General features: G+C 32.7%; 1 protein-coding gene and 1 long non-coding RNA gene across 10 annotated transcripts in view; one reads left to right on the plus strand and one right to left on the minus strand.

Annotated features, from left to right (window-relative positions):
* The window catches only part of l(1)G0196 (inositol hexakisphosphate and diphosphoinositol-pentakisphosphate kinase), a 170,357-nt gene that overhangs the window by 133,792 nt on the left and 16,847 nt on the right, over positions 1–19,718 (plus strand). For 5 of the 7 annotated variants that reach the window (XM_085816608.1, XM_085816606.1, XM_085816607.1 and 2 more), the window contains 2 exons: positions 5,308–5,415; positions 5,595–5,818. In XM_085816608.1, the coding sequence (XP_085672734.1) occupies positions 5,308–5,415; positions 5,595–5,803 (317 nt within the window). In that variant the 3' untranslated portion in view covers positions 5,804–5,818. Of the gene's footprint in view, positions 1–5,307; positions 5,416–5,594; positions 5,819–7,972; positions 8,060–19,718 lie in introns of those variants that run through there. The other 2 variants (XM_085816612.1, XM_085816611.1) reach the window with 2 other exon arrangements.
* Positions 1–19,718, minus strand: part of LOC118190279 (uncharacterized) — a 71,642-nt gene that overhangs the window by 43,707 nt on the left and 8,217 nt on the right. The gene's annotated exons all lie outside the window — the stretch shown is intronic.

Below are 19,718 nucleotides of genomic sequence, written 5' to 3' on the forward strand. Positions count from 1 at the left end.
ATCTCCTCCTGATAACGAGCTCTTTACTTTAGAAATGTAACTGTTCTATTACCTCTCTCTTTACAAATGTAATTGCCCTTCAAAAATAAATAGGCTATTTTAAAAGTTCTTTCACTAAGCAGTACTAGTATGTTATATTAAATAACTATATTAAATATATTTGTTTTTCAATTCATTTTAATTTTAAATTCCATAGTTTTATTTTAAAACATCAAAAGGGTGATGGTTAAAGGTTATGTGTGTTATAGATGATTACTGTTAAAAACTCATTTTGCAGTATTAACAAATTTTTCACTTGTTTAATATTTCTTTTAAAAGTTCTTCCTACTTCTGTGAACTATTAACCCTTCAGCACACGTGCATCACTGTGCTACATTAGTACACACGCAGGACAAATTTTACAGTGTTTTTTGGAGTTTACCCCCCTCCCCAACATATAAATAAATGCATTTTCTTTGTTTTAAATGAATGTATAAATGACTAATAGCTTTGTGAATTCTGTTAAACCTTTTTTCTAGTTTTAATTCAAGATTATCTTACTTTAAGTTATACAAACATTTCCATACTGGTTACTTAAAGTAAGCCATAAAAATCGAAATTAATGCAAAATTACTAACTTATATATAAGATGCATATATGATTTCTTATATTAGAAAAATCAGTTTTCATACGTACATATTTTTTAAACATATAGTAGCAGGTAGGAACATTGCAGCAACCTTGCTAAAAAGTTACCAGGAGCTGTAGCTCCACGAAATGTTGTAACATAGTACTACATAAATAATAAGAAATTTGCCTGGTAAAACTGGAAAAACTGTATAAGCGCGATAAAACTGCCAAATTTTAGTGCTGGAAGACTTGCTATTGCACGAAAAAAAATTAATTAATCTGACCGTTGTGTAATGTGAAAAGTTAACTCGCATGAAAAAAAGATGGACGGAAAAAATATATATATATATATATTAGGAAGTTACAAGAAACATGGATTATAAATGTCAATATATAAAATGCCTATACATAAAAAATTTAAATTAAAATTGCCTATATATAAAAACATATATGTTTATTATAAAGAGTGGTTTATAATAAACATATGTTTTTATATACATTATATACATTGGTTTATAATAAACATATATGTTTTTATATTTTATATACATTTTTGAGACATATATGTTTATTATAAAGAGTGGTTTGATAAAGCACTAGAGGAATATGAAAAGGCTACATTCTTACTAGTTTTTTCTTAAAATTCAATATAATATCATGCAATTATTCATATCAAAGAATAGATTCTAAATACGAATATTACAAAATATAAATAGCACATAGGTTTTCTGCCCCCCCCCCTCCTACCCGAGTTTATTATTCAAATAATCTCTTTTTGAACAATCCTCACACAACATATTTTTACAAACAATTTCTTAGGAAGATGGTCTGCTGCATCTTCTATTTCTGCCAACCTTTTTAGTTTTTAACACAGTTTTGAGTTATTCGAGAGAGATAGAATTACAGCCCTTTTTAGGACATGTTCTTTTACAAACTCTAATGCTAAATCTTTGAGAAAAGCTCTTCAGTTCATATTCACTTGGTCATTATTTGATCGATGAATAATAAAAGCATTTATACCTGAAATGCTCATTAGTCCGAGAACAATGGATCGATTTGATTATCATGATGCATGGATGATAGAACAAGAACCGATTTACTCTTTTTTGGAACATATGAAATAAGAGTTAATTCTTTACCTCTAAACCGAAAACACGAAAAGTACAGAAGCCTGTTTTATTTGGCAAAAATTCTTCTGGAATTACACTCTTATCTTTTCGAAGTGTCCCAAAACATGTCAATTTGAGCTTTTTCAGTAATTCATTGGCCAAAGGAATGCTCATTTACCAATTGTCCATAGTTATACAGGGTGATTATAATTAAAGTTTAAGTTTCAAAACGCTATAAAAAAAGAACCACTGATGAAAATGATGTGAAATTTGAAAGGAATGTTATTGAAGAAGGCGGAAAGCGTATGGCAGAAGAAAAAAATTAGCAACAGATGGCGCTGTAAGCGGCAGAATCACGACGAGAAATGATGGCTAAGGTGGAAGTTACACATTAAAACGCATTGACAAATTAGAATTGTTGAATAATTTTATTTGCATGACTGTACATATCACATCGAAAGGGAAAAATCAGTTTCAAGAGTTTTGTGGCGACATACCGCATAAGAACCATTCATCAAAGAAGTTCGGAACTGTCGCAAGATTGGCGCAAAACATGTTCAATATGGTGTCCACCGTTGTGTGCAACAAGTTGAAAGCGACAAACAGCATGTTCCACAATGGATTGCAGTGTCTCCGGGGTGATGTTCAGAATGTGTTGCGAAATGCGTGCCTTTAATTCCGCTAAATTTGCAATTGGAGCACGGAACACAACTAGAAATCAGGTGATCGGGACGGCCAGGCTGTAGGGAAATGACTGCTGATAATTCGAGCATTTCTGAAATGGCGCCTCAGCAGCTGCTTCACGGGATGTGCAATGTGCGGAGGAGCGGCATCTTGCATAAAAATGATTTCATCCACACATCCACGCTGTTGTAGAGCTGGAATCACGTGGTTGCACAAAAGAGACGCATACCTCTCTCTGACCAGTGACCGTTGCGGTAAAGGACCGGAAGCACCCGTCTGCTCGAAAAAAATGGCTGTAGGATGAATGATGCCGTAAAGCCACACCATACCGTGACCTTTTCAGGATGAAGTGGTACGGGATGCGTCGCCAGTGGATTTTCTGTTGCCCATATTCAACAATTCTGGGTATTCACGTATCCTGTCCGATGGAAATGGGCTTCATCTGTCCACAAAATTTTCCACACCCATTCATTATCCACTTCCATGCAAGCCAGGAATTCTAACGCAAACGTCTCCCTAGCTGTCAGGTCAGATGGAAGCAACTCCTGCACATGGCCAATTTTGTGCGGATAGCATTGCAAAATGTTTCGTACAATTTTCAGCACCGTGCTCGTAGGCCTGTCCAATGTTCGGGCAATTCCTCGTGCACTGCACGGTTGCACACCACCGTCCGACCCCTCCTGTAATGCTGTGGCCACTTCTTCAACTACCGTCGAATGCACTCGTTTTCTCCCTCTACCAGATTGCACATCAAACGAACCTGTCGTTTCGAATTTTTGCATCATTTTCTTTAGACCTACGACACTTATTGGGCCAACACTTTCTTTTATACCCTTCAGTGTCCTGAATTTTTGCAGAGCTACTCTTGCACAATCATCATTCTTGTAATACAGCTTTACCAGCAGAGCGCAGTCCTGCAGTGAAACACCCATGGCGAACGTCTGAGACGCGAAATAAGGAACAGCCTGTTACCTTGCGGCTTTATAAGACTGAAATTTAACTAACATTTTAATTTACGTCATCTTCCGCTTGCAGCGCCATCTGTTGCTAACTTTTGAAACTTAATTTTTTCTTCTGCCATACACTTTCCACCTTCTTCAATAACATTCTTTTCAAATTTGACGTCATTTTCATGAGTGCTTCTTTTTTTATAGTGTTTTGAAACTTAAACTTTAATTATAATCATCCTGTATTTCTTTCAGTGCCACTTATGGGTGCAATAAGTCTTTGTACAACATTCGATGCCACATCTGATTGTCTATATAGTCCAACAGGCTGCTGACCTACATAAATTTCTAGGTTGTATGCGTAAAATATATGAGAATCGCACAAAGCAAAAGTGTTTATTCCATATCTTGGGAGCTTACTTTTTATATATTGTCTGAATTGACACTTTTCTCGAAAGACTTTTTTCTAATTTTTTGTCTATAGTACAATTTTCAGATAAAGAATATATTTTTCGTATGTTTTTGATAAATATTTCAAAAACATTTATCATAAGTGCAAGTCTAGCCTTCATCTTTCGCTCTGCTCGTAAATTTATGTCATCAAACCTAATATACCTCAACAAGAAGTGGAATCGGTTGATAGACATTGTTATTTGAAAAACAGTTATTCCGCTTCCGTCAGATGACCACAAATCTTTGCTTTGAGAAGTGCTGCTCTCAGCACTCCAGCACAATATAATAGGAAAAACAACAACTTCAATTCAGCTACAATTGTCTCTTGTGCATCACAGTCTCTAGAAAATTTGTTTCTTAATTATGAAATGTAAACCTTTATTGATTTCACAAAATCGTCCGTTATTTATTCATCAAAAATTTGCAATAAACACTCAGTTGGATTTTTCAAATTTCTAAAGCTTTTCTTGACACCAGATAAATGTGTCACTATATTGTGCAGCCGTGTCTGAACGTTTTTCGAGGGTAATTTTTTTGCTTCAAATTGTTCCATCTTTTCAAACATAAAAATTATCTGACACCAAAGAAATATGGTCCCTAAATCATGTGAATCATCATATTTCTGGTCAGAATCAGTTTTGTGAGCACTTTCAGAAATATTATCGCATTCAGAATTAGAATCTTCAATTTCACTATCAGTTTCAACACTAGCAAGAAGAACCCATAGTCTGTTCTCGCTCGTATGCACTCATCTCAATAAATGTCACCTTAGAAGTAAAACGTTAGTACACGTGCAGGGTAGCTACAGTCCCATTGCACATTCCTCAAAAACACAAAATCCCAAGGACACGGGAAAAATTCCTCTGGACGACCCCTTCCTAACCTTGATCTTGAAAGGTACATGGCCTTCCCTTATTTTCTAAGAAAAGACTACACCTGGGGTGAATTTTACCCCAGCGCATGTGCTGACAGGTTAAATGCATATTTACTGTATTCTTTCATTTGATTGTCTTTAATAAATAAGATAAATTAACTTGTTATGCTTAGTTATTTCATTGTATTTTGTTGCAAACATATAAAATTACTGAATTACTGATACACTTAATTTGATAACTATTATTGATTAGGGAAATTTTTCCTGTTATTATTGGTCGAGAAAACTAAAAGTTGAATCCACCCCGAAATGAATGATTTCCAAGATATTTCCAAAGATTTATTTTGTTGCCATATATTGTGTACATGTTAAAAAATAAATTCATTCTCAAACCTCTTTGGCTAGTCTACATAAATGTAATCATTGTAATATGAAATTCAAAGTTAAATCCTTCATCCTGTTCATCTAAAAAAAAAGGTTTTACAATGAGATAAACCGTCCGTACCTCAAAAACTGCATTTTGAGTTATTGAAAACAAATTATTATTTTTTAATCAGTCAGGTTTTTAAATTATTTTTATTTTTAATCTAAATTAATGAGACTTTTATTTATTTGTTTATTTATTCATTAGATGTACCTCATAAGCCTTGTATAATAATGAAAAGTAATAATGATTCTCCAAGGCCTAGAAGTCTTGATAGTGAAAGTGTCAGTAAAAAGGCCACAAATGTGAACAAAGGTAATAATATTTAATGCTTAAGACATGCAATAATAACATATCTTGTGGGGCTTTCATATTTTATTTTTAGTATATGTACAGAAAATTTATACTTTTTTGAAATATGAAACTGCACAAGAAGTGCTTATTGCTTGATTATATGCTTATTTTATTTTAAAAGGAATTAAATTTGGTTTTAGGTAGCCCTCATACTCAGAGTCTTGAAGATGTATCTGTAGGCAATAAGACCACCGAAGAACGAAGAGGCATGTTTTTATTAAGTTTTTTTACGAATGGAATTTTTATATCTAAGTTTAATATGTGTGTATATTGTGCATGTATGTGTGTGTGTGTAAATTATATTGTGCTTCTCATTACTACTAAAATGTGTGGGCTAATATTTCTATGATTTTAATAAAAAGTCATTAGGGTATATCAATGCAGGAAACATAAAAAAAGGGCAAGACCCTTGTTGGGATTTAAACTCCATTATGTGTCCATTATTCCTGATTATGTGTCAGATGTGCTTCCAGTTACACCACGAAGGCATGTGGAAAGGAGGGAGAAAATAACTTACAAAGTTTATTACACGAAAGGAAAATTGCATTGCATATTATTCAGCAGTATATATGTGGTATGAAAATTAGGCAGTATGAGATTAGTTCTTCTGAAACAATAATTCTTTAAAAAAAAAAGAAAGAAATGGATTTTTGTCTACCAAGAGTTTACTCAGCATTACAAATAGCAATCTGCCAATTATTGTGACCCAAGGGTGATGCCATGAGACAAAATGTTAGGTCTCTACTTTTTTTCTTTTTAATCAAAATTACCATGTAGCTTTGTTGGATGATGCCATGAGGCAAAATATTAGATCTCTACTTTTTTGATCAAAATTTTCATGTAACTTTGCTGTGTATTGTAATATTTAGTGAATATCTGTATATTCTGTAGCTGGATTTTCATTTCATTAAATTGTGTTTCATTAGAGATGTGTCATGCTATCACTTTATTTTTAAGAGTTATTGAGGTTAACATCTAGTAAGATATTTGTTCCTTTAATTTTTCTGAAGTAGCTTTTGATATGAAACTCATTACTGAGATTGCTGATCGTATAATTAGATTTATGGTAACTTACTCGAAAATGTATCTATTTAAAAATAACTTTCTAGGAAATATAACTCCTCCCTCCCCAAAAAAAGTATTGCAACAGGTTAAATTTAAAATTAGCCTCCAATTAAAAGTTTTTTGTGGATAACAAGGTACAAGAAAACTAAGTCAAGCCATGCAAATATTCTTTCTCATAGAAACCTTTGAAGATTCCCAATCTTTCAACTCCATGCATACAGTGAAAATTTTTGCAATATCTTAGGAGTTAATGTTCAGATTTGAGATTAAAATATCTTGCTTTTTTAATATTTTGTTTTGGAAGGAATCGAAGTAGTTTAAAAATGCCATAAAATATTTTTGCAGATATTTTAAAGTGAAGTTACGTTTCTCATTTTATTTCATTAACTGATCATAAAGGTTCTTAAAAAGTGTGCAAATAGTTATAGGATTATTTAAACACCTATGAGACATTTTGGTAAAAACACGCTTTTTCAGCAGATTAGAAACTGCTTCAGAATATATTCCAGTAATTATAAAAGTCTGTTGTCACCTTCTTTGATAAAATTTTATCTTGGGGATGCATTAGACTTTAACCATAATGTGTAATCTACAAATAGTATGAGAAATATTAAATTTTAATATTCCTAAGTAGCATCATATAATTATAAATTTATTTGCTGTTTTAAAATCTTTTTGAATTTTGTGTAATAATTTAAATTGTTCTCATTACTTTTATTTAAACTTTTAATATAAAAGTGTCTTATAATTGGTGGTATAGCATTTGGAAGATCATATTGATATCACTTTGACATGAAATTCATTTGCAATTGTTCAACTTACTGCATCATTTCAGCAATACAAAAGTCAGAAATTCTGTCATGTCATTTCCACTTAGCAAAATACCTTGCCTCTTTTTGATGGAGTCTTTAAAATTTATATGTAATATTTGTGTATGTATATATGTATTTTTATACAGTAAATGTTTAAGCAGCTTTTTGTGAGAATATTAAAATGAAAAATTTTTTTGAGGTATCTCTTGTGTTTTCAATTTGAATTGAAAAATTCATTGTAAATATATCTCAGTTTCATTGTAAAATTAATTTAATTTATTAAGCTCTGAAAAAAATCTTCCCCTCCCTTTATTTTCAGTTTTATTATTCTATTTGAATCATTTCTGTTTAAAATTACTTATATAATGGCAACTTTCTTCTTATCTTAGTAAATCTTTTAAGATTCTATGCTTTTGCTAGGTGGACAAATAGATATGTGTTTTGTTAAGCAGAAATAGCACTGCATAATTTTGGGCTTTAACATTAATTATCTTTATATCATATTAATGTCGTATAATTATCACTCAAATGTTTTGATACTAACTATGGAACACTGGATATAATTGTGGTGCAATAAAGCTTAATATATGTAATGACATTAATGTATTTGTATTATTGATTTTTATCATTTAATATTGCAGAAAGTTTTCAACATAGACATTCTATACCAGGGCAACTTTCTTCTTATCTTAGGATGTGCAGTGCTGCAGATTTGCCAAAAGTTTATGGTGAGTATGCCAAAAGTCTATGGTATTTAAAAAAGTGTTAAAAATTTAATATATTATTTTTTATTTTAAAAAATCTTTCAGCTTTTTAAGGTTATATTTAAATGATGTATTATGCATTTCCTGAGGTCATATGAGGCAGTTACAATAACTAATAGCTATAATCTCACTGCATTCTTGGGAGCAGGTAATTGACAGCCTATTTATAAACTTTAATTCAGTAACATTTTTTATTTCTTTTAAGCATGTTTGATTGTAGTTTTCTAATTAGAAAATTACTCATAATGTAATATTTATTGCCCTGAATTATTAAGAATACGTTTGCTAATAGTTTTATAAGTTCATATGTAATTTTAAATAATTTGGAGTGCAGCATTTTTGTTTTCTGATTGAGATATGTGTTATGTATCTGTCATATTAGAGATGTGATAATGTAAAATATTATTTTAATAGATAATAATAGGTAAAATATTATTTTAATAGAGATAACCAAATAATCATCTAGCATGGTACATTTTTACCTACTGTACAGATGAGACATTTTAGTAAAATTAGTTTGTAGAGACATTAGGTTATTTCAAAAGCAGGAGAGATGAAAAATGAGCAATGCCCTCACAGGACTCAAACCACAGACTCTCGATATGTGCCGAGTGGGCTGGCCATTGCATCCATGAAGGCATCCATGAAGGATGGCCATGAAGGCATCCTAAGAAGGCAGGAGAAATACCTTATATATTTTCCCTTTTAAAGTGTGACAATCTCCAAACCCTGGTGGTGGAGAATCATCATCCACCACCCTTTTTAGTTTGGGCGCCACTGTAGAGACATTAGGTATTTTTTTTTAAGCAGGAGAGTTGAAAAATGAGCAATGTTCGTGCCTGGACTCAAACCACGAACGTCTTATAAGTTATACAGTCAAAAGTCGTTAATTCAGACACCCATAATCCAGAACGATCTATAATCCGGACCTCAAAGCTACAAACTTTCTGAGCGACGCATGCGTGTAAGACCTTTACGGCTGCGCATAATATGTTTACGCAAGCGCGTTTAATATATAACGGACGGTATAAGCTAAAATTATCTAATTATCTATTTCTGTTAATCTTGCAGATTGCGTTGTTACTTAATCTTGGAATTGAATCCGGCTTATTATTTTTTGCAGACTGTTAGAGCAATTTTATAAAAGTAAGCTTGAACTTTCGATTATGTCAAATAGAATTTCTGATGCAGGAGCTCCCAAAGGTTCTACGAAGCAAAAGTATGTTTTGATGTCCATCAAACAAAAAGTGGAATTGCTGCAAAAAATGGATAAAGGCATATCCGTTGTGAAATCTGTGTGAAACCATTCTGAAATCTGTTTATTAATTTCACGCTGCTCTTGGGGGGGGGGAAGCTGCGGCGCACGATGAATTGGAAGTTGATCTGTCAGCACTATCCTTATCTTCAGGGCAGATGTTTTTATTTTATTTGGCTTGTAATTCCTTACTAAATGTAGTATTTCATCTCTATGTACTCTGTACTCCGTCTTTGATATGATTTAAACCAAATTCCTCGTCATTATAATTCTCTTCCGATAGTGAAGAAAGAGACACAGAGGTTATCGAAAACGAAAAAATTTTGATTGACAAATTAGTCGGTATTCTCGACACAGCAATTATAGGACTTGAACAGCGGAACTTTGTAACTGAACAAGAAATTATGTCTGTTTATAGAATTAAAGAGAAAGTATTGTCACATAAAACGAAGCAACTTAAACAACTTACATTGAAAGAAATGTTTAATAAAATAAACAAATAAATATTAAGCTTTTTTTTTTTTTTTTTTTTGTAAATTTTGATACTCTTTAGTTCATAATTGTTCTTTATTTCATAAATTACGGTTTCATATTTTTTATTTTATAACTTCTGCATGCCATCTTACCAGATTTAAACTGATTATCTATAATCCGGAATCGCCGAAGCCCCGATGAACTTCCCGATGAGTCTGAATGAACGACTTTTGACTGTATATCCATATAGGTAATCATGTTTCATTAGACCATAAAATGTCCTTAAAAAAAATGGAGGATTTTTTTTTTTTTTTCCATTAAACGAACTTAATTTTAGCTCAAATTTGGAAACAGTCCTTAATTTTGCTCATCTGATATATCCATCTTTTTGTAACTGCCATTCTAACTGTGACTTAACATTTGAAAGAATATGGGATTCAAATCATATGGCTTCTAATTAAACCATTGCATATTAACATAAATAGCAAAGAACTACCACTGGAAAGAATGTTTTGAGCTGTTTGCTCATCTGATATATCCATCTTTTTGTAACTGCCATTCTAACTGTGACTTAACATTTGAAAGAATATGGGATTCAAATCATATGGCTTCTAATTAAGCCATTGCATATTAACATAAATAGCAAAGAACTACCACTGGAAAGAATGTTTTGAGCTGTTTGCTTAGTTGTTCATTTAACCTTTCGTAACGCAGCCATTATCGGGGGGGGGAAAAAAATTTTTTTTTTCTGCATTTGGAAAAACTTTTACAGGCATGCTTTGACCTTCTTTGAACAGAATGTGGCCTTCAAGAAACTTGAAGATTGAACTTCATAGAGGTTATGCTTCCAGCCGTAATTATCAGTGAGACATAATTCTTCAAGGATGTAAAACAAAAAATATGAATAGGACACTTATTCATGTTCTGAAATGGTATGGGATATTCTAAAAGAATCTGCAGAGGATCACATATTTATGGTTAAAGTTTAACTGGCTTTGCTCCAGTATCACGAAGAGCAGTGGGAACCATTTAGAGTAAGGGCTGGTAATTTTTTTACTAGGTATATTTCAGAAATGCCGAAGTTTGGCAGGTACTATGTGGCGGCTATGATAATAATAACTATATGATTATATCAGAATAAATGTAAAGGATTGTAAAAGTTGTAATGTTTTAACAATTTTTGTTATTGTAAAAAGTTTGTGAAAAAATGTTGCTGTGGCACATTATTTGTAAATGCTGCTCCAAACTCCAAATTGCTGTTGTTTTGTAACTGAAATAAGATCTTGTCACACAATAGTCAGCTGAACTGAAAATATTTTCTTAGTACCAAGCATTGCAAAAGTATTATTGCCTTTACCTTTTTATTAAATTTTAATTTGAAGAGAAGAATGCATACTGTGGATACTACTCAAAACACATATTCATGAAATAGCAAATTTGTGTATGAACAGAAGTTATGGATGTCAAGCATAACATGTCATTGTTGGGCAAAGTATGTGAGGATATAATGGAGACAAAATATAGAAACTGTATGAAAAATCAGATGCTTTTGGCAGTTGAAAATTAATTCATCTAGTCATGCAGTGTTATGTAGAAGTCACTAAGATCCAGTTTCTGTCAAAAGTTTGTATAATTGTCAAACTTTTATATACAAGTACAGCTTGTATAATTGTCAAAGCAGCAAAGATAAAATTCAAATTTGTATTAAAATTATTTATTACATTTGCAAGTGTTTGTTATCCAAGTACAGTCAAAAGTCTTTAATCCGGACTTGTCGGGACTTCGGCGATTCCAGATTATAGACCATCAGTTTAAATCTGGTAAGATGGCATGCAGAAATTACCGTAATTTCCGGAAGAAATGCCGTGGCGTTTACGTGTTTAAAACTTAAATTTTCAGCGGGTGCGGCGTTTCTACCCATGCGGCGTTTAGGTGCACTAAAAATAAAATATTTCCTATGATGGTCATTGTACATAGTTTGGATGGCCTTGTCATTGTGCATAGACTGGTGCTGTTCCCACACAAAAGACCACTCAGTTACTTTTTGAGAACGTTATTTTGTTTACATTCTTTCCCCTGAACAGACCTACGTGCCTTATTCACCCTAAACGAGATCTCAGAACAATAACATTCTTCCCCCTTTCAAATCAACATTCTCATCAGTTTGAATAGTCTCTCTCCTCTGCCATTCAATGAATCTTCCAGGACCCATCCTCTCCCCAACCCTGTCTTTTCTGCAAATTTTTTCAAACGCGGACACAACTCCACCTGCCTCGCAATAACGAACTCTGACGTATTTCCCCTTCAGCATGAATGGATTTTTCTGGGCATTCTGCCAGATACAGATCCCATCAGTTTGGGTACAAGTACTTGTTGGATAGTTTTTAAGTAAGAAGGGAGCGGAAAATTTTTGAAAATGTCCCTAAATGGCACAGAAGCTATACTGCTAGTTTTAAGCTTAATGTAATTTCACGTGCTGAACAAATTGGAAATCGAGCAGCAGCTCGAGAGTTTGAAGTGGACAACAGATGTATTCGACGTTGGAGAACTGAAAAAGAACTTCTTAAAAATATACCACAACAGAAACGAGCCAAAAGAAGTGGTACTGTAAAGTGGCCAAATCTAGAGGACGACCTTGCAAACTGGAACAATAAGCAACATGGAAAGGGAATGGCAATTTCGACTGTAAAATTTCGCTTACAAGCAAAAGTTATAGCAAAACGAATGAACATAAATGATTTCAAAGGAGGTGTAGCAGATTTATGAAAAGAAAAAATATTTCTGTGCATACTAGAACAACAGTCGGGCAACAATTACCAATGGACTGGCAGAATAAAAAGTCATCTTTTCTAAAATATGTGACAGCTATTATTGACAAAAAAAAAAAAAAAACTTCTTTGGTCACAGATTATAAATATGGATGAAACGCCGTTAGCTTTCGACTCTCCTGCAAACAGAACTGTTGATGAAACTGGTGCAAAAACTGTTTCTGTGTTTATGATGGGGCATGAAAGAATGTCATTTACATGTGTGTTAGCTTGTGCCGCAAACGGTGACAAGCTAAAGCTGATGATCATGTTTAAACGAAAGACTATTCCAAAGGGAGATTTTCCTAATGACGTAACTATTTGTGCAAACGAGAACGGCTAGACGTGCAAAATAATCATGCATGAGTGGTTACAAAAAGTTTGGCAGTGTCGTATGGGATCTTTTTTCCAACCAAAGAGGTTATTGATAATGGATTCCATGCATGCTCATTTCTTTGAGTCCAGATGTCAAAAATTGTCTACGACCGAAGCAATAATTCCTGGTGGTTTGACAAAAATCTTACAACCGTTAGATTTGTCAGGTAATAAATCCTTCAAAGCTGAAGTCCGAAAGCAGTGGGAGTGTTGGATGAGTGAAGGATTGCATACGTAAACCAAAAGCGGTAAAATGCGTAGAGCATCTTATGAAGAAATAGCAAAGTGGGCAGGAAGTGCGTGGAAATCGGTAGAAACATCGTCAATAATAGCAGAGTTCAAAGAAGCTGAAATTATATCCTTAGATAAAGAGACTGTAAACCAAGAGGATGAATGCGACGATCTGGAAGACTTAGATTAGGATTTACTAAATCATTTTAATTCAGATAGTGAAGAATCAGATTTTGATGGCTTCATATGATGTTTAGTTTGCTGTAATTCGTAAGTAAAATTTAAAATTTCCTTTTGTCATCCAAATTTAATATTTCGTTGTTGCAACATTTTTTATAATATAGTCTGAGTATTACAAATATGGACTTCTTTAGTGGGTAAGTATAAGTATATACATGAAGGTAAATATATTTTCCACATTTCTTACCTTTAATTTATTTTTGACTAATGGTTTCATTCATGCATTTTTCTTAACTGGTATGTCATATATCAGGACTTAGTTGAGTTTTTGCATCTATATGGCCCACGACGATGTCACGCGCAATTTAATCTATTGCGGCGTTTCTGTGTAATTTTAATTTTTTCCCCGCCATTTTTCTCGAGTGCGACGTTTACGCTGATGCGGCCTTTCTTCCAGAAATTACGGTATAAAATTCAAAATATGAAACCGTAATTTATGAAATAAAGAGCAATTATGATCTAAAGGATATCAAAATTTACAAAAAAAAAAAACTTAATATTTATTTGTTTACTTTATTAAACATTTCTTTCAATTTAAGTTGCTTTGTTTTATGTGCTAATACTTTCTCTTTAATTCTATAAACAGACATAATTTCTTGTTCAATTACAAAGTTCCGCTGTTCAAGTCCTATAATTGCTGTGTCGAGAATACCGACTAATTTGTCAATCGAAATTTTTTCATTTTCAATAACCTCTCTGTCACTTTCTTCACTATCGGAAACGATATTTTCTGGATCTTGAACCATACTATATATTTCGCTGTCTGATAATTGATTGATGATTGGGGCATTGCCATCGCAATGAAAAACTTCTGTTACATCATCTTCATTTATTACCACTTTTCCACATTTCTTTACAAAATCCAATACCTGGAAAATTTCACCTTTAGTTTGCGATGTCCGAAAACTTTCAAATTCGTGGCTATCATCTTCATCCTCCTCACCATGAAATATGGTAGCTGGCCATAAATTATGCCAAGCATTTTTTAATGTACCTGGAGACACATCCTCCCACGATCTTGTGATGCTCCACACAGCAGATGTTATGCTAAAAAATTTCAAAAAGTCTTGAATAGTCTTGCCACTGTTAAAAAAAAAAATTTAACATAGGTTTTTAAAATGCTGCTTTATATTTGCATTTCAGCATGTGCACTATTCCCATATCAATAGGCTGAATGATTGACACACAATTTGAAAGGAAGAATAATACGGATACATTATCTTTCACTAAAACTTTAAGTGAAGTATGTGCCAAACAGTTATCAACAATCGGGACTGTTTTTGAGTCATCAGGTAAACCACCGAGCCTCGGGTATAAAATGATTTTCAAACCAATCATTCATCAACACTTGTGTCATCCATGCTCTTTTATTTGCGCGATATATAACAGGGCAAATCGTTACTCCTTTAAGTGCTCGAGGTCATGCATGTTTTCCGATTACGAAAAGTTTGCACTTGTGCATTCCTGCAGCATTTGCGCATGCTAAAATTGTTAGCCTCGCTTTGGAATCTTTGAGACCAGTTGGAGCCTTTTCTGTATAGGTTGCCAAGGTATTTTGCAGTACATATTGCCAGAAAAAAACAATTTCATCAGCATTGTAAATTTGTTCTGGAGATAATTGTTCACTAGTAATGAATTCAATGAATTCATCTGCAAATTGTTCAGCAGCTTCAGTATCAGCTGAAGATTTTTTCACCGGAAATTTTTAATTATCTAATGGCGATTTTTTAATTTGGTTAACCAACCTGCCGAATATGTGCACTCTCTGTTTAAGTTAATTTCTTCATAAAATATTTTGGCTTGAGCCATTACCATTGCACCTGTCAATGGCATGCCCTCGCTGCAACACTGTCTGACCCATTCAATCATCACTTTGTCATGATATCACTTTTAGCATAACAAACCCTTTTTCCGTTATTCATTGCAAGTGGGGTGTCGGAATCCACAAAAAAATCAAAAAGTTTCTTTTTCTTTTTGCTTATGTCATATACAGTTGACTTTCCAATGTTATATTCCTCGCATAATTTTGAGACGGATATGCCTTTATCCATTTTTTGCAGCAGTTCCACTTTTTTTTTATGGACATTGAAACATGCTTTCGCTTCGTAGATCCTTTGGCAGCTCCTGAATTGGAAATTCTATTTGGCATAATCGAAAGTTCAAGCTTACTTTTATAAAATTGCTCTAACAGTCTGCAAAAAATAATAAGCCGGATCTAATTCGAAGATTAAGGAACAACACAATTTGCAACATTAACTGAATTAGATAATTTTAGCTTATACTGTTCGTTATACATTAAACGTGCATGCATAAACGTATTATGCGCATGCGTAAACGCATTATGTGTTTACACATGCGCAGAAAGTTTGTAGCTTTGAGGTCCGGATTATAGATCATTCCGGATTAAAGACCTTTGACTGTATCTTAAATTTAGATATTTGAATGGTAGGCACTTTAAAATTGCTTTGCAGGCATCCCAGATCTTGAGCATAAGCTGACCCCTAATATAAAGCAAGTCCAAAAAAACTTAAGCCTGCAGGTTGCATGCAGCTTCCAAGCAGTAATCATACTTTTCTTCTGTAGCTTATATTTTTTGCCTCTGGCAATAGAGCATGATTCATTTTCAGTAGAAATTTATATTGAACTAAGACAGCTGCAATTTGAGTTATAGATTTGCAGTGTGATACTCATATAAGAAAATTTCCTTATCCTGAAGAAATCTGATTTTATATGTGTTGTAAGATTATTTTATAATAATGTAAGATTATTTTATAATAATCTTAATTTGGACAAATTTGATAGACGAGAATTTTGCTCAAGAAATATTCATTATTTTTAATCAACTTACATATGTGAACATTTTATGTAATAGATTTTATTAAAAAAACTTGTTAAGATCAAGCATGACTGTTGACCAGTTATTTACAAACAGTTTTAAGAATCTCCAGTACAGAATTAATACTTGAAAGAGTTAAGTTTACAAAATAACATCATTCATGTTATTAAATTATGGCTGTTAGAAATTTATTTATTTTTAAAATTCAGTTTCTGTAATATTAACAATTTATATCTAAAAATACTGTAGTGAAACTTTGGTTTATAAATTTAATTCATTCCTGAAAACTGTTCATCATGCAAAATATTCATAAACCAAACTGTTTTTTCCCATAGGAATTAATACAAAAAGGATTAATTTATTCCTGGACCCCCAAGTGATTACTTACTTAAATTTGATAATAGTACCTAGTGCACAAGTTCATAATATAAAATCAATAAATGTAAGCAAAAAAAGATAAATGCTGTGTTAAATAAATAAAGCACTGTAGAACCGCTCTTAGCTGGCAACACTGAGACCTTACCTGTTTCGGATAAGAGATATTTTTGTCTACTTGAATACATAAAATCTAAAACTTACTTGTTCGTCCTTTGTGTTGCCACCTGTAGAAATTGTAGATATGAATGTTTCTTAATATAATCGGTCACAATTAAATAAATAGTATTGAAAATTCTAAATTTAGAACACAAATGCATGATTTTATATATTAAGAAAATTAAATTATATGACATTTTAAAATTACCATATATGTTATTATATGAAATCTTGTATTTCATAGTGTGATGGCAAATAGCTTTGTATGTGTTTGCCTTCTGACAAAATTCTTCTCATCGTTTTAGCCCACCAGCGGCTGAACAAAAGTCACTGAACACTGGTAGTTCAATTCGATGTTCGAATCCCGCAAACGGGCTGGCTGCATGGTCACTTTCATGGTTTTCCCCATGTGTAACATGCATTCGAAGCAGTTTCCCTTAGAAAATCCTCCAAAAAGGCATCCCTCTCCTTAGACAGATAGCCCTAGAGTGCTTTGCTGTAACCTCAATAACCCAAACCATAGTTTTAAAAATTTGCTGTGTGTATAATAATCATAGATGTACTGACATAGGTGAAAATTTCTCTGCAGATCTTATGAAAATCTGTACTCCTTCAGCTTGCTTCCATGTAACTTGCTCTGCATGTAATTTTAATCTTTGTCTTTCCCCTCCCTGTCACCATCTTTCTCCTCTCTCAATTACATGTCCGATTATTTCATTATCATCTTAAGAGAATGCAGTGGGAATAGAAGTTTATCCTAAGCCTGCTCCTCCTTTTTAGTAATAAGGGTTCTCCAAACTCGTAACCAAATCCCAAATCTCGGCCACAGATGCTGAATGTGTTTTAAAACCGAAGAAACTTTGTCACTGGATTTTCATCTACGAAAATGATCAGAGGAAACAATTTACATTAACAGCAGCATAAATTAATGTTCTTTCTATCTTTCCAAGACAAAAGTAAATATGGCATTTTCCAGTATGAATTGTTTCTGAAAAACCTTCAGTTTGTATATAACCTTCAGTTTGTATTCAGTTTGTATATAACCTTCAGTTTGTGTTCATAACAGACTTTTTTATCTTGTTGACCTAAATTTCGGATTTAAATTTAGATCTCCAAAAGGGCACTGTTTCGATATTACCAATTAACTGAGTATCAGCTATGAGAGATTTTACTGTAGATGTAAACTTAATTTAATTTTACTCTACCTATATGAAGGAGAGTGGACAGTATGAGTGGAAAGTGATGAAGAGGGAAAATGTTTTTTCCTGGATGAGGAATTTCTTTCCTTAACCCTATCACAACGTATCCCACAATGTCCATGGCAATGTAGAAGTAGTGAAATTTGCACAACCCTCGATTTTCATAGGGATGCTTTTTCTCTATCTATTTAATTGTGCAACCCGCTTTTTTCCCATTCATGGTTTAATTTCGGCTTTTTTGCAAGTTTTAATAGTTTATTCAGATCTGAATTAACAGATGGCGTTAAGCCGCGTTTCCACTGCTGCGTATGCGTTTCTCCAATCAGCGAGTGAATTCACTTTGATTGACATCTGCAATCCAGTCGATGTGCAGTGATGGATGACGTACGAATGGTGTTCAACAATGTTCAACTCTATATGTCTCCATAGATCCATATGTCTGCGGATGTGTTGGGGTCACGTGGTAAAAAAGGAGCAATCAGATGTAGTAACCAAAAATTGATGGCTGCAAAAGTAGCAATGAACGCTCGCTTAGGGGAAGAATGTTTTGCTAAAAAATACTTATTTCCGAATTAACATTATAGCGAGAAATCTGCATACTGAAAAAATCAGCAATCAGCTGAATTTAGTTAAAAAAAGATAAGAAAAATAAGATAACTGCAACTACATTACTTATACGCAGATAGAATCAGGTGTTCAAGAAAATTAGTGGCAAAAATTTAAATTCCAAGTATAGCAAAATTAATATAAATCCATAAAATAGCAAATAAAATAGCAAAATTTGTCCTGACCAAAATTTGTCCTTTGTTTGCATAAAATAGCAAAATTTGTCCAGACAATTATTTCCCAGTGCTGCATACTCATTTACCTTTAATGAAAATGAATCTCTGACTATATCAAACTGCTATAGCAAATTAGATATGATTAAAAGATATGTTATTTTTTCTTTTGAAACAGGTAAAAACTAAAAACGTTAATTATAAATTAAATTTGATAGCCTTTTAAATAATCCACTGCATTAAAGAGTATGTTAAATTTGTATTTCTCTATTTCTTTTTGGATAACATATATTTGTAAGCACATGAAATATATTTTTAGCAACCCGTTTAACTTCAATTGGAACGCCACTTTAACAGATAATGTTTTTTGTAAAAAATGTACTAGAAGCTGAAGAACAAACTCTGGTGAATTTTTTTTAGACAATAGCTCACTGAAATAAGACAAAAAAATTTAGTTTTAAAGAATTGATTTACTTGATGATGTATATAAACTCAAATATGCATAAGACTATCGTGTGATGCTAACTTAGTGGTAAAGCTGACGGTAACAATGCTTAACTTTTGGGGTCATGAGTTCGAATCCCATATGCTTTTTGCACCCTGTCTGCAACTTTCTTAGCTTTTTGTTCCAATTATGATCTGTATTCATGTTTTATAATTTATTTCTATTACTTTTTGCATTAAATATATTGTTTTATTTATGCTCTTATTTATTTAAATTTTCCCCACAAAAGATTTTGAAAATTGTATAATACGAATTTAAAGCATACCATACATATATATTTGAATTTAACAAACATTCTCTGTTCGTAAAAAGCAAATTTAAAGTTAATTAAATTTAAATGAAATTTAATGCAAACAAATAAAGGAATACTTATTGCTGCGAACTAATC

Source organism: Stegodyphus dumicola, chromosome 5 (assembly GCF_044657685.1).
Source record: "Stegodyphus dumicola isolate Sdum_Otavi_A_Nest chromosome 5, ASM4465768v1".
In the NCBI taxonomy this organism is placed as follows: Eukaryota; Metazoa; Arthropoda; class Arachnida; order Araneae; family Eresidae; genus Stegodyphus; species Stegodyphus dumicola.